Source organism: Brienomyrus brachyistius, unplaced genomic scaffold (assembly GCF_023856365.1).
Source record: "Brienomyrus brachyistius isolate T26 unplaced genomic scaffold, BBRACH_0.4 scaffold98, whole genome shotgun sequence".
Taxonomy (NCBI): domain Eukaryota; kingdom Metazoa; phylum Chordata; class Actinopteri; order Osteoglossiformes; family Mormyridae; genus Brienomyrus; species Brienomyrus brachyistius.
In genome coordinates, this window is record NW_026042373.1 from 453438 (window position 1) to 475535 (window position 22098).

At 47.7% G+C, this 22098-nt stretch overlaps 1 protein-coding gene across 1 annotated transcript in view; it reads right to left on the reverse strand.

Moving 5' to 3' along the window:
• The window catches only part of LOC125727481 (copine-4), a 42708-nt gene that overhangs the window by 17946 nt on the left and 2664 nt on the right, over window positions 1-22098 (reverse strand). The window contains exons 2-7 of the mRNA XM_049004244.1: window positions 17269-17461; window positions 7924-8103; window positions 6823-6894; window positions 5211-5285; window positions 3571-3654; window positions 3375-3464 (exon numbers count right to left, since the gene is read on the reverse strand). Coding sequence (XP_048860201.1) covers window positions 3375-3464; window positions 3571-3654; window positions 5211-5285; window positions 6823-6894; window positions 7924-8103; window positions 17269-17439 — 672 coding nt within the window. The 5' untranslated portion in view covers window positions 17440-17461. The remainder of the gene's footprint in view (window positions 1-3374; window positions 3465-3570; window positions 3655-5210; window positions 5286-6822; window positions 6895-7923; window positions 8104-17268; window positions 17462-22098) is intronic.

Consider the following 22098-nt stretch of genomic DNA (forward strand, 5'->3'; position numbering starts at 1 on the left):
TTTTTTTTTCCAGGAGTTATACTCAATTGGTTTTTCAACAAGAGATCGCAGAACCATTTCTCACAGGGGGCTTTTAACATTTATTCTGGAGATGCCTATGGTTGGTGTGATGTGAAATATTTTGTAATGCTGAATAAAATTGCCTGTCACCTTGCACCAGGGCTTTAACACTCCTTGACACACCCGCCATTCACACTTGGACTTTAACTCAAACATTTCAGATGCAATAGAACGTATGTTGTTCTAGGTTTTTTAAGCAGTCTGTGATAACGAGTAACAATTAACTGAATAAAATCTGCAGCATTCATCTGTCGTGTTATAAGATTTATCCACCAGTCAGGCTTCTGTGGCACATTCTGGAAAATCAAAAGAAATCTCCACATTACGTTATATTACGTTACATTCGGCACCTCCCTCAGAAAACTCCACATTACGTTATATTACGTTACATTCGGCACCTCCCTCAGAAAACTCCACATTACGTTATATTACGTTACATTCGGCACCTCCCTCAGAAAACTCCACATTACGTTATATTACGTTACATTCGGCACCTCCCTCAGAAAACTCCACATTACGTTATATTACGTTACATTCGGCACCTCCCTCAGAAAACTCCACATTACGTTATATTACGTTACATTCGGCACCTCCCTCAGAAAACTCCACATTACGTTATATTACGTTACATTCGGCACCTCCCTCAGAAAACTCCACATTACGTTATATTACGTTACATTCGGCACCTCCCTCAGAAAACTCCACATTACGTTATATTACGTTACATTCGGCACCTCCCTCAGAAAACTCCACATTACGTTATATTACGTTACATTCGGCACCTCCCTCAGAAAACTCCACATTACGTTATATTACGTTACATTCGGCACCTCCCTCAGAAAACTCCACATTACGTTATATTACGTTACATTCGGCACCTCCCTCAGAAAACTCCACATTACGTTATATTACGTTACATTCGGCACCTCTCTCAGAAAACTCCACATTACGTTATATTACGTTACATTCGGCACCTCCCTCAGAAAACTCCACATTACGTTATATTACGTTACATTCGGCACCTCCCTCAGAAAACTCCACATTACGTTATATTACGTTACATTCGGCACCTCTCTCAGAAAACTCCACATTACGTTATATTACGTTACATTCGGCACCTCCCTCAGAAAACTCCACATTACGTTATATTACGTTACATTCGGTACCTCTCTCAGAAAACTCCACATTACGTTATATTACGTTATATTCGGCACCTCCCTCAGAAAACTCCACATTACGTTATATTACGTTACATTCGGCACCTCCCTCAGAAAACTCCACATTACGTTATATTACGTTACATTCGGCACCTCCCTCAGAAAACTCCACATTACGTTATATTACGTTACATTCGGCACCTCCCTCAGAAAACTCCACATTACGTTATATTACGTTACATTCGGCACCTCCCTCAGAAAACTCCACATTACGTTATATTACGTTACATTCGGCACCTCTCTCAGAAAACTCCACATTACGTTATATTACGTTACATTCGGCACCTCCCTCAGAAAACTCCACATTACGTTATATTACGTTACATTCGGCACCTCCCTCAAAAAACTCCACATTACGTTATATTATGTTATATTCGGCACCTCCCTCAGAAAACTCCACATTACGTTATATTACGTTACATTCGGCACCTCCCTCAGAAAACTCCACATTACGTTATATTACGTTACATTCGGTACCTCTCTCAGAAAACTCCACATTACGTTATATTACGTTATATTCGGCACCTCCCTCAGAAAACTCCACATTACGTTATATTACGTTACATTCGGCACCTCCCTCAGAAAACTCCACATTACGTTATATTATGTTATATTCGGCACCTCTCTCAGGTTCATCCTGAAAAGTAACAGCTAGCTAGCTAGCTATATAACGCATTGGCAATTTTCAATGCATGCTGTTAGCAGAGCCATTATTTAAACAGCCATTTGCTAATTACCATAAATACTATCCATTTTTAATAAGGTGGTCAATTTTTAAAAAATTTTCTTTGTTTACTTAAGCATTAATAAGGAATTCAGACCTTTGAAGATAACTGGCTACTTAGGTATGTCACTGAAACAGCCTCGGTGGCAAATGGACTTTGAGAATGAGAACTTGATTCTTGACTCATACTCAACGTCGCCATAATAACTAAAATACTGCTGGATAAAAAGTTGAGGTGCAATAGAAGTAGCAGATGTAGGCTTATCTACACTAACGTGAAACAATTAACTGAAAAAAATCTACAGCGTTCATCTGTCATGCTATCACATTTGCACACCAGTCAGGTAGCCATCTAGTAGGATGGGCAAATTCATGGATGGATGGATGGATGGATGGATAATATTTGTTCTATAAGGCCAGACCCAAATTTGCCTTCTCTGCTTGACAGTCCTTGCTTTGAATACCGTTATTGTCATTTGCACTGGTCTCCATAAGGACAAAACCACAGCAGACCTGCTTATTAAAGTGCAATATCCATCTTTTCACTCACAGCCATTACTCATCAATAGCATTGAGCAACGTATGTTTAAGAATCATCACACAATGGTATGTCCCCCCCGCCCCCTGCAAGGCCATGGCGGGAATAAAAGCCACAGTGATTTCTCTGTATATTATGGAGCAAAAACTCTCTTTATGAAAACAAACCAATGTCACAGCTGCGAAAACAACAGTACAGTTATCATGCAGCCTGGGGGCTGTGCTGTGGGGTCCCGGATGTCAGTGGCCAATCCAGTAGGTGGGGGATCAAAAAAGTATTAAACTCACTGTTGGGACATCTAAAGTGAAAACACACAGTGACCCCCCACCCCCACCCCAAGCTTTACGTCAGCATGAGTGACACACAGAGCGATGATCAACCAAATGCTACATGTTACAGAATGGATGTGTCAACGTCCTGGTCTTTACACATCCAAATGCGGCTGTTAAGAATCCTTCCAGAGTCACAGCCGCAGTGCGACCACCTCACATGGCGATTCATGATGTGCAATGGATTCTTTTGCACACCTCTGTGATGTCAGAGACTCGGGTCACATAAAAGGCTGCATCACATTAAATTGACCCAGATACACTTATTTAGAGAGAACATTGAAAGACTTCGTTAAAAGCTGACAGTGCAGATTCAAAAAGCAAAATACTACTTATAGTTAATTATAATTGTTATCATTTGAACAACTACATGCATATATCAGTAGATATAAAATTGTGGCTGAATGTACAGCTTGCTGGTGCCATCAGAAGAGCACTGTGCATGGTCGTCCTGGCAAAGTAACCTGCTGTGTTTATTGCAGCACTGTGACATGCGGTCCTCTTACCTTCAGTGTGCGGTCATGGTCACCACTACACAGGGAATTCACTGAGACCTTGAAGGTTTTCCAGACTGGGTTCAAGTTGTTCATGACGGTCTGTAAAAGGGAGGGGCATACAGGGGTCACTGGAGAGGGATTGTCACGGGTCAGGGGTACTGGGGAGGGGTCACTGCTGGTCACTGACGACAAGGATGAATCTCACCTCGGTCCTGTGCACCAGTTGCAGGGTGGTGTCATCGTTCATCCGGAAGATTTCTAAGAATGGGTCCGACTTGCTGAAAAAATCCTAAGAACAACAGAACCATGGACTGAAAAACAGAAATGGGAAAGAAACCATGGCTGACCCACCTTAGTTACCTGGGGGGCGGCTGTAAGCGCTTAATATTTAGTCTCCTGAGAGGAGGTCACTGTATTGAAAATATTGAAAATAAAATACCCAAAAACATCACAAAGTAATATTATTTTTCCATTCTATAATCGATGACCTTAATCAGCTGAACACTGGATTACAAATAAAACCGTCCGGACAGACTGGAAGCGCTTTGGCTTAACAAGATTACATCAGAACCAGGTCCAGACTAGCGCCTGCAAACCTGACCATTTTGACACCTGTGCAGGGTCTTTCCCAGGCGGATACCTGTGTTAATTCATGAGATGAATTCCCACTGGTCATGGATCTGTCCACTGGCTACTTTCTGGTGTTGCATTACTAGTCTGTGTGACATTGAATATTTAAAAATAGCATTTCATCGATATATTGTAAGGAAGTGAAGTACCCCCCCCCAGTACTTCTGTGACAAGTGGATGTCATTCCTTCCCTCTAGTGAATTATTCATTGCTCTGAGCTGTGGAGTAAAACCTGACGGAGAGAAATTGCTTGGACTACTCACTCCACAAACAGGTGGTGTAGGCTGAGGACTGGAATGGCCGTTGTAAGCAGTACTGGGGAATCGTTTGTGAGCTCTGCATCCCTACTGGACTTGTACAAATTCATTATAAGCCTTTATACTTCACTGATCAACTGACACTCTTTTCCAGAGGAAACTGACCATTTTACCCAGTTATACAACTGAGTAATTCGCAGCAAAAATCCATGATAAAAGTCTCAAAGCTACAGGAGAGGGTGGGACGGCTCAGCAGGCAGCATCAGATACTACACTCTTGGCAAAGCCAGTCACACTTCCTGTTCCACACCACAGGCCAGCCAGAGGCAGCCAGAGGCACAAGCACAGAACAAGGCTGTGATCTTCTTGGGATACTCTGCTTTCCCTGAGGGACTGATCATTGGCCACATGCCATCAAACGCCTTGCTAATTAAAACCCCGCTGAGCTTAATTCGACTAATTAGCACACTTAAAATAAATAAGGCCAGCTGGGCAGCTCTGGATGACTGCTGTGGAGTTTGTGGTGCTCCCCTGGGTGAGGATTTGTGGGAATGAATGCAGAGGAATTTCAGTTTTGTTCCTTTTAGTTTAAAGGGAAATAAGTATGAATGTAACCTAAGGCACATGTAACTTTTGTGGTTCACTGTAATCCTTGCATGTAATTTCATCAAATAGTTTAAAGCGACTCGGCAAACGTGCATAAACTTTTTATCAACACATTGGCTCGATTCAACACAGTCTCATTAAGGCCATTAAGGGACAGACAGCTCTCAGAGAAACCATAGTCCTTCCCTTGAAAGGTCTTCAAAACCTGGACTCACTTCAGTCATTTTTTCCAATTAGGACTCTCCACCCCTTGCTCTGAAGGCTGTATTTGCTCTGCTGAGATGGATGAGTGCTCCAGGAACACCAATATATTTTGGCTTCTTCTCGCTGTTTTACTGAGGTGGCATCTTACCTTGTCGTCCAACTTCCTAGCACTGAACGAGAGCTCAACATAGTCATCATTTCCTGACAGCTCTTCGGCTATGACCTGTGGGATGTCAAACAAAGAGTTAATGGAGCTTGCAGAATTGTGATTGTACTTCCCAGTGGCTAAGAACCCCTCTCCTGCAGTGGCGGATCTCAGAGGTAAAACAGAGAACCTGGTCTCCTGTCACAACACCAAGAACAGTGATAAAAGTACAGTGCCCTCTACAGTATGAGACCATACATTACATAAATGTGCAGTGAGTGACAGTACTGCTACAGTGTGTGGGAATAAAAACACGATGGCTAGTACAATGAGAGCGATGCAGTGTGTCTCATAAACAGCAAACCAGAACCTCACTGCATTTGTTCACTTATAAAATATAAAATATTACCTTACTCTCTATGTTTGCGTCTAACCATATAACTGTTAGCAGAGCAACAGGGGAATAATTAAATGCTAAAAATAATCATGTGACATCAGGTTCTCTGATCTGAGACGTAACGTACCAAAGAGTGTCTCGGAATAAACCCAGAACGTGAAGGTGCACATGGATGAATTTAGAGGGGGACGTGTCTGGCAGCTGGACCAGGAGATGCGGGGGCAAACCCTCACGCAGGGGAACGGGCTGCTCAGCCGCAGCTGATCCTTCTGATTCCTTATAAATTAAGTTTAATGAATGAAGTGACAAGTGTAATTGTATCAACAATTAATTATATGGTCTATAACTTAAATTGCAATGAATTTGTGGGCCGGTAGACTTTAATTTATAAAATGTCTCTACAAAAGGGAGACAAATAGCCATGTTTGTTGCTCTGTCACTCTTGGCCGTTTCTCTCTCCTGTTAAATGCTTGTTTCTCGGATCAGTCTGTCCCTCTCCTCCCTCTCTCCTCCTTCCAAATGTCACAGCGGCTCCTGTGGTGCTCGGATTACAGAGAGCTCTGCTCCGGCTGGTATCCGGGGATAGAATCCCTGAGACACTTTTTCTCGCTGCTGCTTCAGTCTCCAGAGCCTGCTGATGTTTCTCCACCTCCTGCTCTTGCTGCTTTTGTGGCTGCTGTTGAGCCCCAACATTTATGTAGCCGCCTTTTCTGGGGGGGTGGGGGGGGCGGGGGGGGCTTATCAAAATGCATTTAGGAACAATGGATACAATGCAGCATAAAGACCATCCAGTGACTTGTTCAGTGGTAATTATTTCATTCCACTGAATTCACATTCGTCACATTGTCATACAAATGTCCTGTACTGCTATGAGTGACAGCACTTCGATGACCAAGCACAGCGCTGAAGAACATCAGTGTGAACACAGTGTCAACCTCGAGGAAAGTATTACTGCCCGTTTTCATCATCCGAGTGGCTTTGCTAATATGGCTGAGCATGTGCCTTACTGAGTATTATTCAGACACGCAGGTCTTTGTATTTCTGATTTTCTACTTGATCTAACATACTGGGTGTTCATTAGTAAAAAGGCAGCAGTACGGGGGGCTCCCAGCCCTTTAGAAGATGGACTATACGGCAGGCAGAGCATAAGGCAGAACCTGGCCTCCGTGCCATGGACACGCCCATTCCGTCCAGACTACCTGGGTGAAAGAGGCTCACCGTGATGGAGGACTTCCCTGCTGTGTTCCCCTGCTTCAGGAGGTTTTTGGAAAGCTTCCTCTGGGACACGATCTGTTGGGGGGCGATAAGAGAGTGAGAGAAGGTGTCAGGGAGCAGACAGTCAGCCTGGCTAGAGGGGTTTCAGGAGATGAACTGACTCTAAGAATCAGGGAGCCACGGCATGGGGACTTGTCAGTCCCTTCTTTCTGTCTGGTGACCTGCTTTCATGGGGGGGGGGGGCAGCAGGCGTGTGGAAACACATGTGAAAGGGGCGTGGCCATAACAGCAAAGCGGCAGCGTGCTGGAACCGAAACAAACAGCCGTGTATCGTTCTGCTCAAGCTGCTGGAGAACAAAGCCGTAGCCTCAGCAGACACAGTGGATCTCTCCAGGCTTCTGTGGAGCACTTACAAAGCATTTCAAGAGAAATCCAGGCCACTAATCCTGATCAATACCAGCAGCTGTGGCTATTAAGAATGCCCCATCTCCCCCATCTCATTCCAGCTACTTTTCTCATCCTAACTGTTCTCCGATGATACCCGGCCCAAACAAGTCCTTTGTGTGAAGCAGGCCGTCCTCTGTTTATCGCTGGTAAAAAGCGCCGGCAGGCTTCGAGGCAACGGCATCCATAATGAAGGACATCCTAGAGGAGCCATGAATGAGAGACGAATGCTTATGGAGCTGGAGACCTTCCAGTGTAAATGTTTGTCCAGTCGTCTTTTGCCATGCAGCACATTACGATCGAGGGCTCTGCAGAAGCACTTCTGGGACTAGCTAAAGCTGTTGCACTAGTGTTGCATTTCACTTTCAACAGCCTGCAGAAAGGGTGACACAGCACAATACTTGGAAATGGGACACAGGCAGGAGCCTGATAGCTTCCAGAAGAGAGAAAGCTACAGACAATTGGTCTGTTCTTTCAGTGTTATCTTTTGTAGCCTGGGAACCTTCTCTTCATTCAAGTGTGCTAAAGAATAGTGGTTTGCCTTTGTGTTTCACACTTTCCTCCAAACTGCTCCTAGAACATTCAAAGTGTTCTACAGTATTTATCAGGTGCTTATTTGTCCCACCTGGGAACACGGTAATACCTTATGACCCCACCCACCTGGCCCAGGGTGCACTCCATGGCCCCCAGGAAGTCGGCCTCTCTGATTCCATTATGGGTGCTGCTGATGTCATACAGGTCAAAGCGCAGTCTCTGCACCTCTTCAAAGTAAAAGTCCACGGTGAACACCTTAGAGAAGGTGGGGTGTATCGAGCTTCGTATCACCTCCGTTCTGTCCACCTGGAGGGGCACAGGATTTCAACGTCAGCTCATGACATGAACTTCCGGACATGATAAGGTACTAACACACATCTTCAGCATGAGCAAAAATCACGCATGGAATTTATGATGGAAGTTAAATGGTGTTTCTCACAGTCAGGGTCCAGGGAGGATGCTGTTCTCCTATTGCTGTCCTAAACCATTGTGCATGTGGTTTTTGACATAAACTTAACCTGAGCATCAGTAGGATACAATTTATCAACATCATGTCCAGTGCTGCTGGAAGCTGGAGACGTAAAACCTACTTGTATGATATGCAGGGTCCTGAAAGTATGGTCCTGAGAGTACGGTCCTGAAAGTACGGTCCTGAGAGTATGGTCCTGAGAGTACTGTCCTGAAAGTATGGTCCTGAGAGTACGGTCCTGAGAGTACAGTCCTGACAGTACGGTCCTGAGAGTACAGTCCTGACAGTACGGTCCTGAAAGTACGGTCCTGAAACACTCCTTATTTGTTCATGTATCTTTCCATTTCTTTGTCTTGCTATAGAGTTTCCCTTACTGTGGAATTCCGCGACACTGAGGACATCGAAGATAAGTCTTTCCTGAAAAGCCAGTTAACATACATCCTGAAAGGAGTCACCAAGCCATATATAAGACCCAAAAAAAAACCCAGTCACCTGAAACACATTTTGACAAATTTCTGAGCCCCTAAGTGAAGGCAGGTCTGCGGGGAGTCCCCCTTAATCCTCAGAAGTTGTGCAGGTGGTAGGAGATCAGGGCTTTTTTTGAACTTTTGCCCACTGTGCAAACAGGGAACATGTGCAATGAGAAACCTCCGGCAGCTGTACCTGTTCAGCAAGCTTCAGTAACATAGAGGCTTAAAAAGTAATATTACTAAGCAAATAAAAACCCACAGGCATCTCACTCAGGGCGCACCCCACCGTTACGTCACAGGAATCCCATTCGGGGCGTACCCCACCGTTACGTCACAGGCATCCCATTCGGGGCGTACCCCATCGTTATGTCACAGGCATCCCATTCGGGGCGTACCCCATCGTTACGTCACAGGAATCCCATTCGGGGCGTACCCCACCGTTACGTCACAGGCATCCCATTCGGGGCGTACCCCACCGTTACGTCACAGGAATCCCTTTCGGGGCGTACCCCACCGTTACGTCACAGGCATCCCATTCGGGGCACACCCCACCGTTACGTCACAGGAATCCCATTCGGGGCGTACCCCATCGTTACGTCACAGGAATCCCATTCGGGGCGTACCCCACCGTTACGTCACAGGCATCCCATTCGGGGCGTACCCCACCGTTACATCACAGGCATCCCATTCGGGGCGTACCCCACCGTTACGTCACAGGAATCCCATTCGGGGCGTACCCCACCGTTACGTCACAGGCATCCCATTCGGGGCGTACCCCACCGTTACATCACAGGCATCCCATTCGGGGCGTACCCCATCGTTACATCACAGGAATCCCATTTGGGGCGTACCCCATCGTTACGTCACAGGCATCCCATTCGGGGCGTACTCCATCATTACATCACAGGAATCCCATTTGGGGCGTACCCCATCGTTACATCACAGGAATCCCATTTGGGGCGTACCCCACCGTTACGTCACAGGCATCCCATTCGGGGCGTACCCCATCGTTACATCACAGGAATCCCATTTGGGGCGTACCCCACCGTTACGTCACAGGCATCCCATTCGGGGCGTACTCCATCATTACATCACAGGAATCCCATTTGGGGCGTACCCCACCGTTACGTCACAGGCATCCCATTCGGGGCGTACTCCATCATTACATCCTGAGCTGTCTGAGAAAGGTTCCAGGCCCCCATAACCCTATCCAGAATAAAATATGGATGGAAATGGAACTTTCATGGGCAAGAATGCACTTGAATTTTAATGTATGACACTAATACGTAATTAGCTCACTGATCCCATCCAATTTATCAAGTTTTTTTAAGTAGCAACAAGTGACATACATCTGCCAGGCTGATAGAGATGTTTACACTAAGGTTTTAAATTTGGTCTCAGTCAAATGCAACTTTAAGATTTATTAAGTCTTTCTGCCCAAAACAATTCTTCAGACCTTGAACACAAGAATGTAAGTTAACTGGCTTTCCAGAGCTCATCCACAGGTGTTCAAGAGGCAACAAGTAAGACAAGTCCCATAATTTGCAGCAGTCTGATGACTGTGGAACTATATTTGCACTCACTTACTCTGAGCGAGTCGTGTTCTGCAGTCTAGCTGGTGCTTGGTGTTTAAATATAAAATTAGCAGCCATATGTGGTGTGAATGGATGACATCATAATACAGTGATGTAATAATCAGGTCACATTTCAATCTAAGACTGAATATGCTGGAATAGTCTCATATAGCTTTCTTTGATCTCACAAAGCCTAAAGTGGTGATCTCCAGAGGCCAAAAATGCAGTGTTCCCGCTCCTTTCATCCATGACAGTGTTACATCCTGTCAGCAGCTTTAGCGACTCTCCTCCTTTTTAGACGTCAATTAAAAGCAGCTTTCTAAAAATACAGGCCTTCTTTTCCTTGGGTGCGTAATTAAATCGAGGTGAAAAAGGCTCATTCTCTCAGCCGTGAGCTTTCAGCCTGAGTCTGCGAGCAGAATTCACAGGCTGTCCTTCAAACAGGCATAAGGACAAGATTCTCCACACCTGTCGACAGACCATACTGCATTGAGCAAAGGCCACCTACAAGGCCCCCTGCTGTCTAAGGGGACCAGAAATATATCAGAGGTCCACATCCTTGGCTTTCCCACCCTGTCCATGACATTTACCTGCTGCAAAGTTTTGCACAGACCCATGATTTGGGGTTTTCGCCATTTTCGCCGTTTCCTTGCTCTGTTCACTCAGTCGTGGTTCCTTATCTCTCCTCATTCAAAGACTATGCTGTATTTGCAATCCATTGGACATGTCAAATACAATTCATCCCCCAAGGCAGTATGTGTCATTGTATTTTCGTATGACTATTTAGTATTTACCAATGGCGAGAAGACATATGCTGCACATTGACATCCTGTTCCAAGAGGATTTAGGAGCTGTGAGCTCAGTTTAAGCTTATCTGTGAAGTGGAACATGAAGGGGTGATGAAAACAGGGTTTCAGGTGTCCATAGCTCATGCATCAGTGACAGACTTTCACAGGACATACACCAGATATTTTAAGTGATAAGGTGGAGGCTGAGTGGGAAAGGGTTAGTAGGAGATGACCAGGAGAAGAGAGTGAGGAAGGGAGAGTAAGGGAAGGAAAGTCAGAAGGAGAGAGAGCCAGGAGGAGAGAGAAAGTGGGGAGAGAACTAAATGGGGTGAGAGAGAGGGGAGAGTCAGGGAGGGAGAGTCTGGAGGAGAGAGAAAGAGGGGAGAGTTAGGAGGAGAGAGTCAGTTTAGAAAGAGTCAGGAGGAGAGAGAAAGAGGGGAGTCGGGAGGAGAAAGTCAGTTGGAAAGAGCCAGGAACTGGGAGGGTTCTGCATCCCACACACGTACGCAGACAGACAGGTTCAGTGTTTGGCCATGTAGACAGACACAGACAGACAGGTTCAGTGTTTGGCCATGTAGACAGACACAGGCAGGCAGGTTCAGTGTTTGGCCATGTAGACAAACACAGACAGACAGGTTCAGTGTTTGGCCATGTAGACAGACACAGACAGACAGGTTCAGTGTTTGGCCATGTAGACAGATGCAGACAGACAGGTTCAGCGAGCCAGCATGCAGACAACCCCTCACCTCATGGAAGTTTCACTGATAGAGGTTCATTGCAAGTCGTACATTGTCCATCACACAAAGGCAGCCCAATAACTGCTGATGACCCTGGTGATGGTCTTGATGTTCTACAACTACCCACACCGCAGCTAGCTTATGATGTTCGGGATTCTGGAGCCTTTAATGGATGGAGAATCTTCAGAGAGGTGTATAATCACAGAACCATACGGGGGAAGATGCGTATCAAAGAGACAGCCATCTGTTGGTGAGGGTCCAACAACAACCAGCAGATGAATAAATCCTTTATTGAGCGTGAAGAAAAGAGAGAAGCTGCCAAGAAGTATCTGACTTAAAGAGTCGGAATCCCCAAAGGGTGCCTCTTATTTTAAAAACTGTCATAAACACGACACAACTTCTGTCGTATCTGATTGCTGCTGACACGGAGATTTCTTATCTTAAAATTTACTTTTTTGTACATTTATTCAGCTCAATATTTTATAGTAGAGGCTTCTAATGAAGAAGCCAAACTTGGAGCCCAGGACATGGGACACCTGAATCATCAAGGGCACTGAGCCTCCGACCTGGGACACCTGCATCATCAAGGGCACTGAGCCTCTGACTTGGAACACCTGCATCACAAGGGCACTGACCCTTTGATCTAGGACACCTATATCATATGGGCACTGTCCCTCTGTCCTGGGACACCTGCATCATCAGGGGCTCTGACCCTCTGACCTGGGACACCTGCATCATCGAGGGCACTGAACCTCCGACCTGGGACACCTGCATCTTCAAGGGCACTGAGCCTCTGACCTGGAATACCTGCATCACAAGGGCACTGAACCTTTGATCTAGGACACCTACATCATATGGGCACTGTCCCTCTGTCCTGGGACACCTGCATCATCAGGGGCTCTGACCCTCTGACCTGGGACACCTGCATCATCAAGGGCACTAAACCTCTGACCTGGGACACCTGAATCATCAAGGGTACTGAGCCTCTCACCTGGGACACCTACATCATAAGGGCACTGATCCTCTGACCTGGGACACCTGCATCATCGAGGGCACTGAGCCTCTGACCTGGGACACCTGCATCACAAGGGCACTGACCCTTTGATCTAGGACACCTACATCATAAGGGCACTGAGCCTCTGACCTGGGACACCTGCATCATCAGGGGCTCTGACCCTCTGACCTGGGACACCTGCATCATCAAGGGCACTGAGCCTCTGACCTGGGACACCTGCATCATCAGGGGCTCTGACCCTCTGACCTGGAACACCTGCATCATAAGGGCACTGAACCTCTGACCTGGGACACCTGCATCATCAAGGGCACTGAGCCTCTAACCTGGGACACCTGCATCATCAAGGGCACTGAGCCTCTAACCTGGGACACCTGCATCATCAGGGGCTCTGACCCTCTTACCTGGCCTCGTGTTTCTGAAAGTGTTCTACTCTTCAATCCATGACTAATGTGATCTTCTGAGGATCCCATGAGGTCTCCACACTCAAGCTAAAGCACTGCTGATCCCTCCTCTGATGTAGCTACAATGCTGCAGCTGACTGCTTGCCACCAATTACACAACCAACCCGGCTTTGCAGTTTTGCAGCTGGAGTGTTCATTTCCAGTTGGGGCAACTTCCCTGGGGCAGTGCAGAACTGCAGCTATGGCTTTCGGGAACAAGACCAGCCGGATAATCGCTTCACAGCCTCCTGTGCTCCAAAGAATCTGTTGTCACACCTTCCATAAACCTGAGCCCTCAAGAAGCACCAACCTGAGAACTTGTCTGCTCTACATGACCAGTGGACAGGCCTCACCATCAGATCCGGTCTGACAACCCTCTACCAGTCATCTCCAATTCTGCTAAAGTTGGTCAGACGTGCTGCAAGACCCAAAAACTGCAGCAGAACCTGAAGAAGACCTGACACCACTAGTCACCCTGTCATCAGTTTATAACAGAAAACATCCTCGTTATGCTTTTTACACAAAATAATAATAATAAAACAAGCATAATTCTAATCTGATTACGTTAAAAGGAAAACCGACAGGCTAAGGCATTTGTTTCACTATAATTGCACCCTGGGGAATAAAGCAAATTTCAAAGGAGGTTGTGAAACGTATGAAAATGGCTTTGCTGAGAAAAGGTGTCTGTGTTAAGTGTAACATACGGGGACATTCCCTGTTGCAGCTGCCACATTTAATCACCTGCAGCAAAACCATGGAGAAATACTATGTTTTCTATTTTATTTTATTCCAGAGGACCCCATGTAGCCTCCACCACGTTCGGTGACATGTCAACTGAAGAAAACAAGATTAATGATTAGTTTTAAAATAATGGAATAAGCAGCCTGCGTGCTCGGTGCTCCACGCTCCATCGTGTCTGAAACATGCAACATCAAACCGGTCTGACCCTGCTGGTCTGGCCTAGATGTGCATATAAACGCAATGTTACTTTCAGGTAACCTCCTTCACTGACTTAAAGAGCTTTTCAAATGCGTGGAAGTCAAATGTACATTTTTCACATGTATTACACGGGGAAAAAAAATTTAAACTGAATATTGATGTGTACATTTTAAAGATTTTCTTAAAGCTCATTTTAGACAAAAACCTGCATCCTGAGAAAATGCCCCCGTAAAGACCTGGAAGAAGGAAAAGCAAAGTGTCAAAAACTAAATTCTATTAGGTGCAGAAAAAATATTTTCAACCGGAAAGTTTTAATTGTTTTTATTGTTGCACTGCTGTGTGTCTGTTGGTAGAAACCATGGCAACACAAGCAGCCTATTTGACAGACTCTATTGATACATAGCAATTTCTGTTTGGCTATAGTTTGATAAATTTTGAACCCCTTCACTGTTTTATAAATATTGCTGCAAAAGTACTGCAAAAGTTTCAAATATAATAGAAACTGATCTATAATATCTGGTCAGTTCAATCTACAACATTTCTTATTCCCAGTGCACTATACTCCATCCAAGTGCAACTTCAATCTGTTGGCATTCACCAGTAATACCCTTCCTCCCCAGTGCGTCTCAAAGGAATCTGCATCGACCACATCCTCACACGTCTGAAGGTACCAGCTCAAACCCCACGTCCAGCGTGATTGGATAACAGTTTAAGGGCTGATGGAAAATGGAGAGGAAGCATGACTGAACGAATAAAAGGCTATGGGCTACCATCAGAGAGCATGACCTGGGTAACGGGATGCCAGGAAGATTTTTCAGCAGCTAGAGAAAGCAAGCTTCACCCAGCCCTTCAGATAGAAGATTAACTGTAGACCATGGCCTTCCCTGCAGCTCAGGGACAGTGTGGGAGACGTGTCTCTTCAAACAACGCCTTTGAGAACCCATGTGCCTTTTCCCCAAAAACTCATTTCCCACCACTGACAGCAAAAATAAAGACAGATTAGCTTTAGCAGCATTGTGCAACAGACCATGTTCATCTGGCATGTGCTGTGATTCTTCTTGTCCTGCCTGTTTTTCAGTGCAGGAATTGTGGTGGCAGGAGTTAAAACCATGTGGACATGTAAAGGAAATGTACTGGACACTCAACACACACATTATATTACAGGCCTCAGATAAGAGACAGATAAATTAGCAAATAAATGAATAAACTGTAAATATTCTTGTTGCATTTTTTTCAGTGTTTACAGTAATTTAGGGAATCCCTAATTATCTTCCTAAAATCCTGTGATCATGGAGACATTCCCCCCTAAATCGGTGCACCAATCTCAAGGCGTGATGTTTATGTTAGCGGCTTTGAGCACATGGATGCAGACATCACCACTGTGACAAGGTCAGTGCTCAGGAGTGCTAATCTTTTACCTCCGAAAGTTTAACCTTGAACTCAAAGAAAAATCTAAAAAATGTGTAAATCTTTTATACACTCCCGATTTGGCCTGTAACATCAGCACCAGCTGGGCCATTTGTACTGACATTATCACGACGTGACTCTGGCCAGACCCCATCCTGACACTCATTCCACACATCATCTTTCATTCTGGGGCACCTGAGAAAGCCAGCAGTGAATGTCAGCCAGAAAAAGGGCTGCTGAACCCCTAGGTCACGGTTGTGTGTTTCACCATAGACTACATACTGAATGAGCTAAGCAGTATGAATTTAACACTGGCTTGAGCAAAAAGCCCTTCTGTTCAGCAATGAGTATTGAGGCGTAAATCAGTAAAACTGCTCTCTTTTCTGTTATTCCTCCACCAAAAGCCTCTTTCATGAAGCAGAATGTGATACGTATAGACATTTATTTAATTTTGTTCTATAGAAATTAAGTTTAAAATTAAAAGTGAACAGGTGCAGATGGTGGAGCAAGACACCGGTGTCTAACAGTAAAATTCTCTTTGTAGGACTTTCCTGTAAGGAAACACTATAAGGCAGGTCCTCACACTGCCTTTCAGTACTGCTTTGAATTCCTTTTCTGAACCTCAGATATGCTCCTCTGAAGATACTCTGCATCTCTGCTTTGACACACCACTGTTTCCAGATGTTATTTGTGTTCTTGCTCCAGTGAAGTGCTCCAGTGATGTTCGACGGCTCTGTTTTGACAGACCGCCGTCACTGCATGTTATTTTGTGTTCTTGCTCCTGAAGTGAAACGCCTGGCATTCATTCCCACTGGACTCTGTTTGGTTACAGTCATATATGCAGCAGGTCCCTTAACACCATACCAGCTTCCCTTCACTGCAGTTGCAGGTGAGGATGAGGAGGGGCATGAACAGCCAGACTCAGGGATATGGGCGTCAGGGAAGCTACACATGTGGAACTCAGAGTATCAGCGATGTCCTTCACTGCTTCATACCAGGAGCCTAAGCTTAATGAAGAAGGTTCATTTTTTTCAGTTTGTCGTTAGGCAAAAAGGCAGTGTATTAAAACGGAGAGTTTGTGGTGGCAGACAGCTTGTCGCTGAACTGTGCCTTGGGAGGAAGCAAGGAATTCTGGGTCCCTTCACTGGCTTGCTCATGGTGCTCAGGCTCAACTGCCCCAGTTACACATTATCACGCAACACCAGCCCGCTCGTGTGTCGAGACTCGCCAGGACAGATGCACACAGCCCGCTCTCCAGCAGCCAGTAAGCAGGCAGAATGTCGCTATGGTAACCCGCTTCCATTAAACCCCCTCCCCAGTACCCTGTCCTCAGCCCCTGCAGGACACAGATGGCTCCCTGTCCCCTTCCCCATCCTGCAAGACACAGGTTTGTCCACCACAAAACCTTTAGTCTTCTCAGCTCTAAACTGACCTTTAGGTTAAAAAAAGTAAAATGGGATTTCCTATAATGAAACCTTTGTGGGGATGTCATTTGGCTATCAGAAAGCTGTCATGTGATGGAGCTGTGAGAACGATGACACAATGGGAATGACGTCACAGAGGCATTTATGTCACAAAAGAGAGAAAACGCGAAACAGCCCTGACAGAAGACCGTCAGAGTGAGCCACCTACCTCCAGCCACTGGCCGTGCGACTGCATCTTAAGTACCACACATGGGTCAGGTTTGGACAGCGCGTCCCGGTCTGAGATGCCCTTGCAGGCCACACGTAACTCCACCTTGGTTAGGCACGGGCTGCTGAACAGGCCTAGAGTGCTGGCTGCTGACTCGTAGATGTTGCTCATGATGCCTGTGACGCTGGTCCTGCTGAGAGCAACACACACAGGGTGAGGACTGTGCATACACAGGGTGAGGACTGCACATACACAGGGTGAGTACTGCGCATATACAGGGTGAGGACTGTGCATACACAGTGTGAGGACAGCACATACATAAGGAGAGGACTGCGCATACACAGGGTGAGAACTGCACATACACAGGGTGAGGACTGCGCATACACAGAGTGAGGACTGCGCATACATAGGAGGAGGACTGCAAATACACAGGGGAGGACTGTGCATGCACAGGATGACGACTGCGTATACACAGGGTTAAGATTTCGCATTGCACTCCACAGTGTGACACACACAATGTACTCAGCGACAGGAGAGCGCATATAGCACTAACAATACCAACATGACCTAAAATGTTTCAGCTCATATAAACAGACACATTGAGTGTCCACCTACACAAGCAGGTAAAGTAACATTCTCTCAGAGAGGGGATCACACAGGTGAGCTGGCTTTCACCCTCAGCTCTTTCACAGTAAGTATCTTCAGCTGTCAATCCAGTAATAATTCAAACATAATCAAAATCCTCCCGGCTCCAGTTGGCTGGGGTTGGGCTTAGAAAAAGCCATCTGAGAAACGCTTGATTGTGTTATAGAGCTAGAATCAAGTCGAAAAATTAAATCACTAGTATGGGTCTGTTCATTACCAGAAACACTTCAGTGTGCATGGGGGCAGTGGGAATGCAGTGTGCGTGAGGACTGGTCCAGGGGATATGCATCAGAAACTACCATCAAAAAGCAGTGTCTCTTCATGCAGGAGACTCCAGGTCCTTGCAGGGATTCTGTGTCGTGAAGAGCCCCACAAAGATGGGTCACCACCCAGCTGTGGCTCACTGCGCCCCTCTGGCAGTAAGATCGCTCCTGAGTCAGGTTGTATGCTGACACTGCAAATATAGCTGTGAACCCCCTCGACTCTCCTGCTGCTTATGGCCTCATGCTCTCTTTTAAGGTTCCAGAAGGGCAGTATGAGTCACAGCCCATGTGACGCCCCAGGCAAGCTTCCTCGCCAGTGCCCCCCCCCCAACCAGGCAAGCTTCCTCGCCAGTGCCCCCCCCCCAACCAGGCAAGCTTTCTCGCCAGTGTCCCCCCCCAACCAGGCAAGCTTCCTCGCCAGTGCCCCCCCCCCAACCAGGCAAGCTTCCTCGCCAGTGCCCCCCCCCCAACCAGGCAAGCTTTCTCGCCAGTGCCCCCCCAACCAGGCAAGCTTTCTCGCCAGTGCCCCCCCAACCAGGCAAGCTTCCTCGCCAGTGCCCCCCCCCAACCAGGCAAGCTTCCTCGCCAGTGCCCCCCCAACCAGGCAAGCTTTCTCGCCAGTGCCCCCCCAACCAGGCAAGCTTCCTCGCCAGTGCCCCCCCAACCAGGCAAGCTTTCTCGCCAGTGCCCCCCCAACCAGGCAAGCTTCCTCGCCAGTGCCCCCCCAACCAGGCAAGCTTCCTCGCCAGTGCCCCCCCCCAACCAGGCAAGCTTCCTCGCCAGTGCCCCCCCAACCAGGCAAGCTTCCTCGCCAGTGCCCCCCCAACCAGGCAAGCTTCCTCGCCAGTGCCCCCCCAACCAGGCAAGCTTCCTCGCCAGTGCCCCCCCCCCAGAGAAGCTTCACCGCCCAATTTCATTTAGTCTCAAGCAGTGCCCCTAGAGCCTATGTTCCCTTCGCTAATATAGTGTTTCCCAGTCCCAGTCAGACCCACAGTCAGTCCCACAGTCAGTCACACAGTCGGTCCCACAGTCAGTCCCACAGTCGGTCTCAGTCAGTCCCACAGTCAGTCCCACAGTCAGTCCCACAGTCAGTCACACAGTCAGTCCCACAGTCAGTCCCACAGTCGGTCCCACAGTCAGTCACACAGTCAGTCCCACAGTTGGTCCCACAGTCGGTCTCACAGTCAGTCCCACAGTCAGTCCCACAGTCAGTCACACAGTCAGTCCCACAGTCAGTCCCACAGTCAGTCCCACAGTCGGTCTCACAGTCAGTCCCACAGTCAGTCCCACAGTCGGTCCCACAGTCAGTCACACAGTCAGTCCCACAGTCGGTCTCACAGTCAGTCACACAGTCAGTCCCACAGTTGGTCCCACAGTCGGTCTCACAGTCAGTCCCACAGTCGGTCCCACAGTCGGTTTCACAGTCAGTCCCACAGTCAGTCCCAGTCGGTCCCACAGTTGGTCCCACAGTCAGTCCTACAGTCAGTCCTACAGTCAGTCCCACAGTTGGTCCCACAGTCAGTCCTACAGTCAGTCCTACAGTCAGTCCCACAGTTGGTCCCACAGTCGGTCTCACAGTCAGTCACACAGTCAGTCCCACAATCAGTCCCACAGTTGGTCCCACAGTCGGTCCCACAGTCAGTCCCACAGTTGGTCCCACAGTCGGTCTCACAGTCAGTCCCACAGTCGGTCACACAGTCGGTCCCACAGTCGGTCTCACAGTCGGTCTCACAGTCAGTCCCACAGTCGGTCCCACAGTCAGTCACACAGTCGGTCCCACAGTCGGTCTCACAGTCAGTCCCACAGTCAGTCCCACAGTCAGTCCCACAGTCAGTCACACAGTTGGTCCCACAGTCGATCTCACAGTCAGTCCCACAGTCGGTCCCACAGTCGGTTTCACAGTCAGTCCCACAGTCAGTCCCACAGTCAGTCCCACAGTCAGTCACACAGTCAGTCCCACAGTTGGTCCCACAGTCGGTCTCACAGTCAGTCCCACAGTCGGTCCCACAGTCGGTTTCACAGTCAGTCCCACAGTCAGTCCCAGTCGGTCCCACAGTTGGTCCCACAGTCAGTCCTACAGTCAGTCCTACAGTCAGTCCCACAGTTGGTCCCACAGTCGGTCTCACAGTCAGTCCCACAGTCAGTCCCACAGTCGGTCACACAGTCGGTCCCACAGTCGGTCTCACAGTCAGTCCCACAGTCAGTCCCACAGTCAGTCCCACAGCTGGTTCGTGTTTTTGCTCCCTCCGAACTCCCTGCCAGAGAATCCACATTGCTCCTCCCAGCTCCTGCAGCAAAAGCATGGACATTCTGAGGACTGGATTGGGAAACACTGGCCTAATGGAGGGTGAACGACGCTGCAGGAGACCACAATTTCACACACACAGCACATGACAAAGACCCACACACATCTGGACCCCCCCCCCCCCCCCGACCCCACCACCGCCACTACCTCCACTGGGATGGTAAGATAGGTGCCCACAATGAAGCTGTTTGCACCAACTCCCTCCAGATATGGTCATGAGCAACACGACAGAGGAACAGAGATGTGGAGACGAGGCTGAGGGACATATCTGCACCCCTGAATCCGGTAGCCATTGTGTAACAGTGGTGACCTTCTGGACAGAAACACCTTCTGCTCCACACCAGCATCTGGAGTTCAGCTCAGTCTCGCTACCTGGTGCCAGACTGGTTTGAAATGCATCCCAATTGTTTCTAAAAAGGGTTGATTTGTCCGCGCTGTGGGGAGTTTTGGCGGGACCAGTGTGAGTTCTCAGGTGACTCGCGCTCTCTGCTGTGCTGAGAGCTGAATCCCTACAGCTGGTGCCTCTGTATCCTCTAAGGAAGTAACACATTTGGGAAATGTGTGTTCAGGGGAGCAGCACAGCTCCAAGTATTCATCGATGAAGAAAGGAGGCAGGAGAAGTAATGAGGTGAGGGATTTTCCAGAAGGTACCAACAGGTGGAGTGGGGTAGCCTTCATCTGACCAGTCTCACACTGGCATCCACGCTGACATGTGGCTATAAAGCTCCCACCACAGATATCAGGGGCACTGTAACCCTAACAGCACCAGCACTGCAAATCTCCAAATGAGCAAACAGATAGAGGAAATTTCATTATTCATGCTCTGATGTTGTTTAAGCCAAGATTATTGACAGTTTATTGACAGATGTGAGCCTTTGACCTTTCTGCTGTTGGTCCATTTCCTATTAAAATCACTTCAGAGGAACAAGCCATTCAGAGTTAAATAAATACATAGTAACAGCCAATCAGAATGAAAACTGAAGTAACAGTCAAAAAGAGTAAAAGTCAAATCCGAGTAATGACCTGTCAGAGGAGATACCTCTCAGAAAAATGGCCATTGACAGTAACAGCTAGATAAGACGCAAAGTAAATAACTAGAATTGCCATCCATTGCATTGACTCAGTTATGTGGCAGAAAACCAACCACAGATCACCCAGCGTGGCAGCGCCGAGAGTCACGTCTCCCCTGGGCCTCGCATCTCATTACTTATTCACCTCACACCTTCTGCTGACCAGCAGCTAAAGGCTGTCACAGGACCGAACCCGCCGGCCTGCAGTCACAGGAAACGCCACTGGCCTACAGTCACAGGACGAAGCCGCCGGCCAGCAGTCACAAGAAACGCCACCGGCCTGCAGTCACAGGACAAAGCCACCGGCCTGCAGTCACAGGACCGAACCCGCCGGCCTGCAGTCACATGGAAACACCGCTGGCCTGCGGTTACAGGACCAAACTCGCCGGCCTGCAGTCACAGGAAACGCCACCGGCCTGCAGTCACAGGACAAAGCCGCCGGCCTGCAGTCACAGGAAACGCCACCGACTTGCAGTCACAGGACGAAGCTGCCGGCCTGCAGTCACATGGAAACACCGCTGGCCTGCGGTTACAGGACCAAACTCGC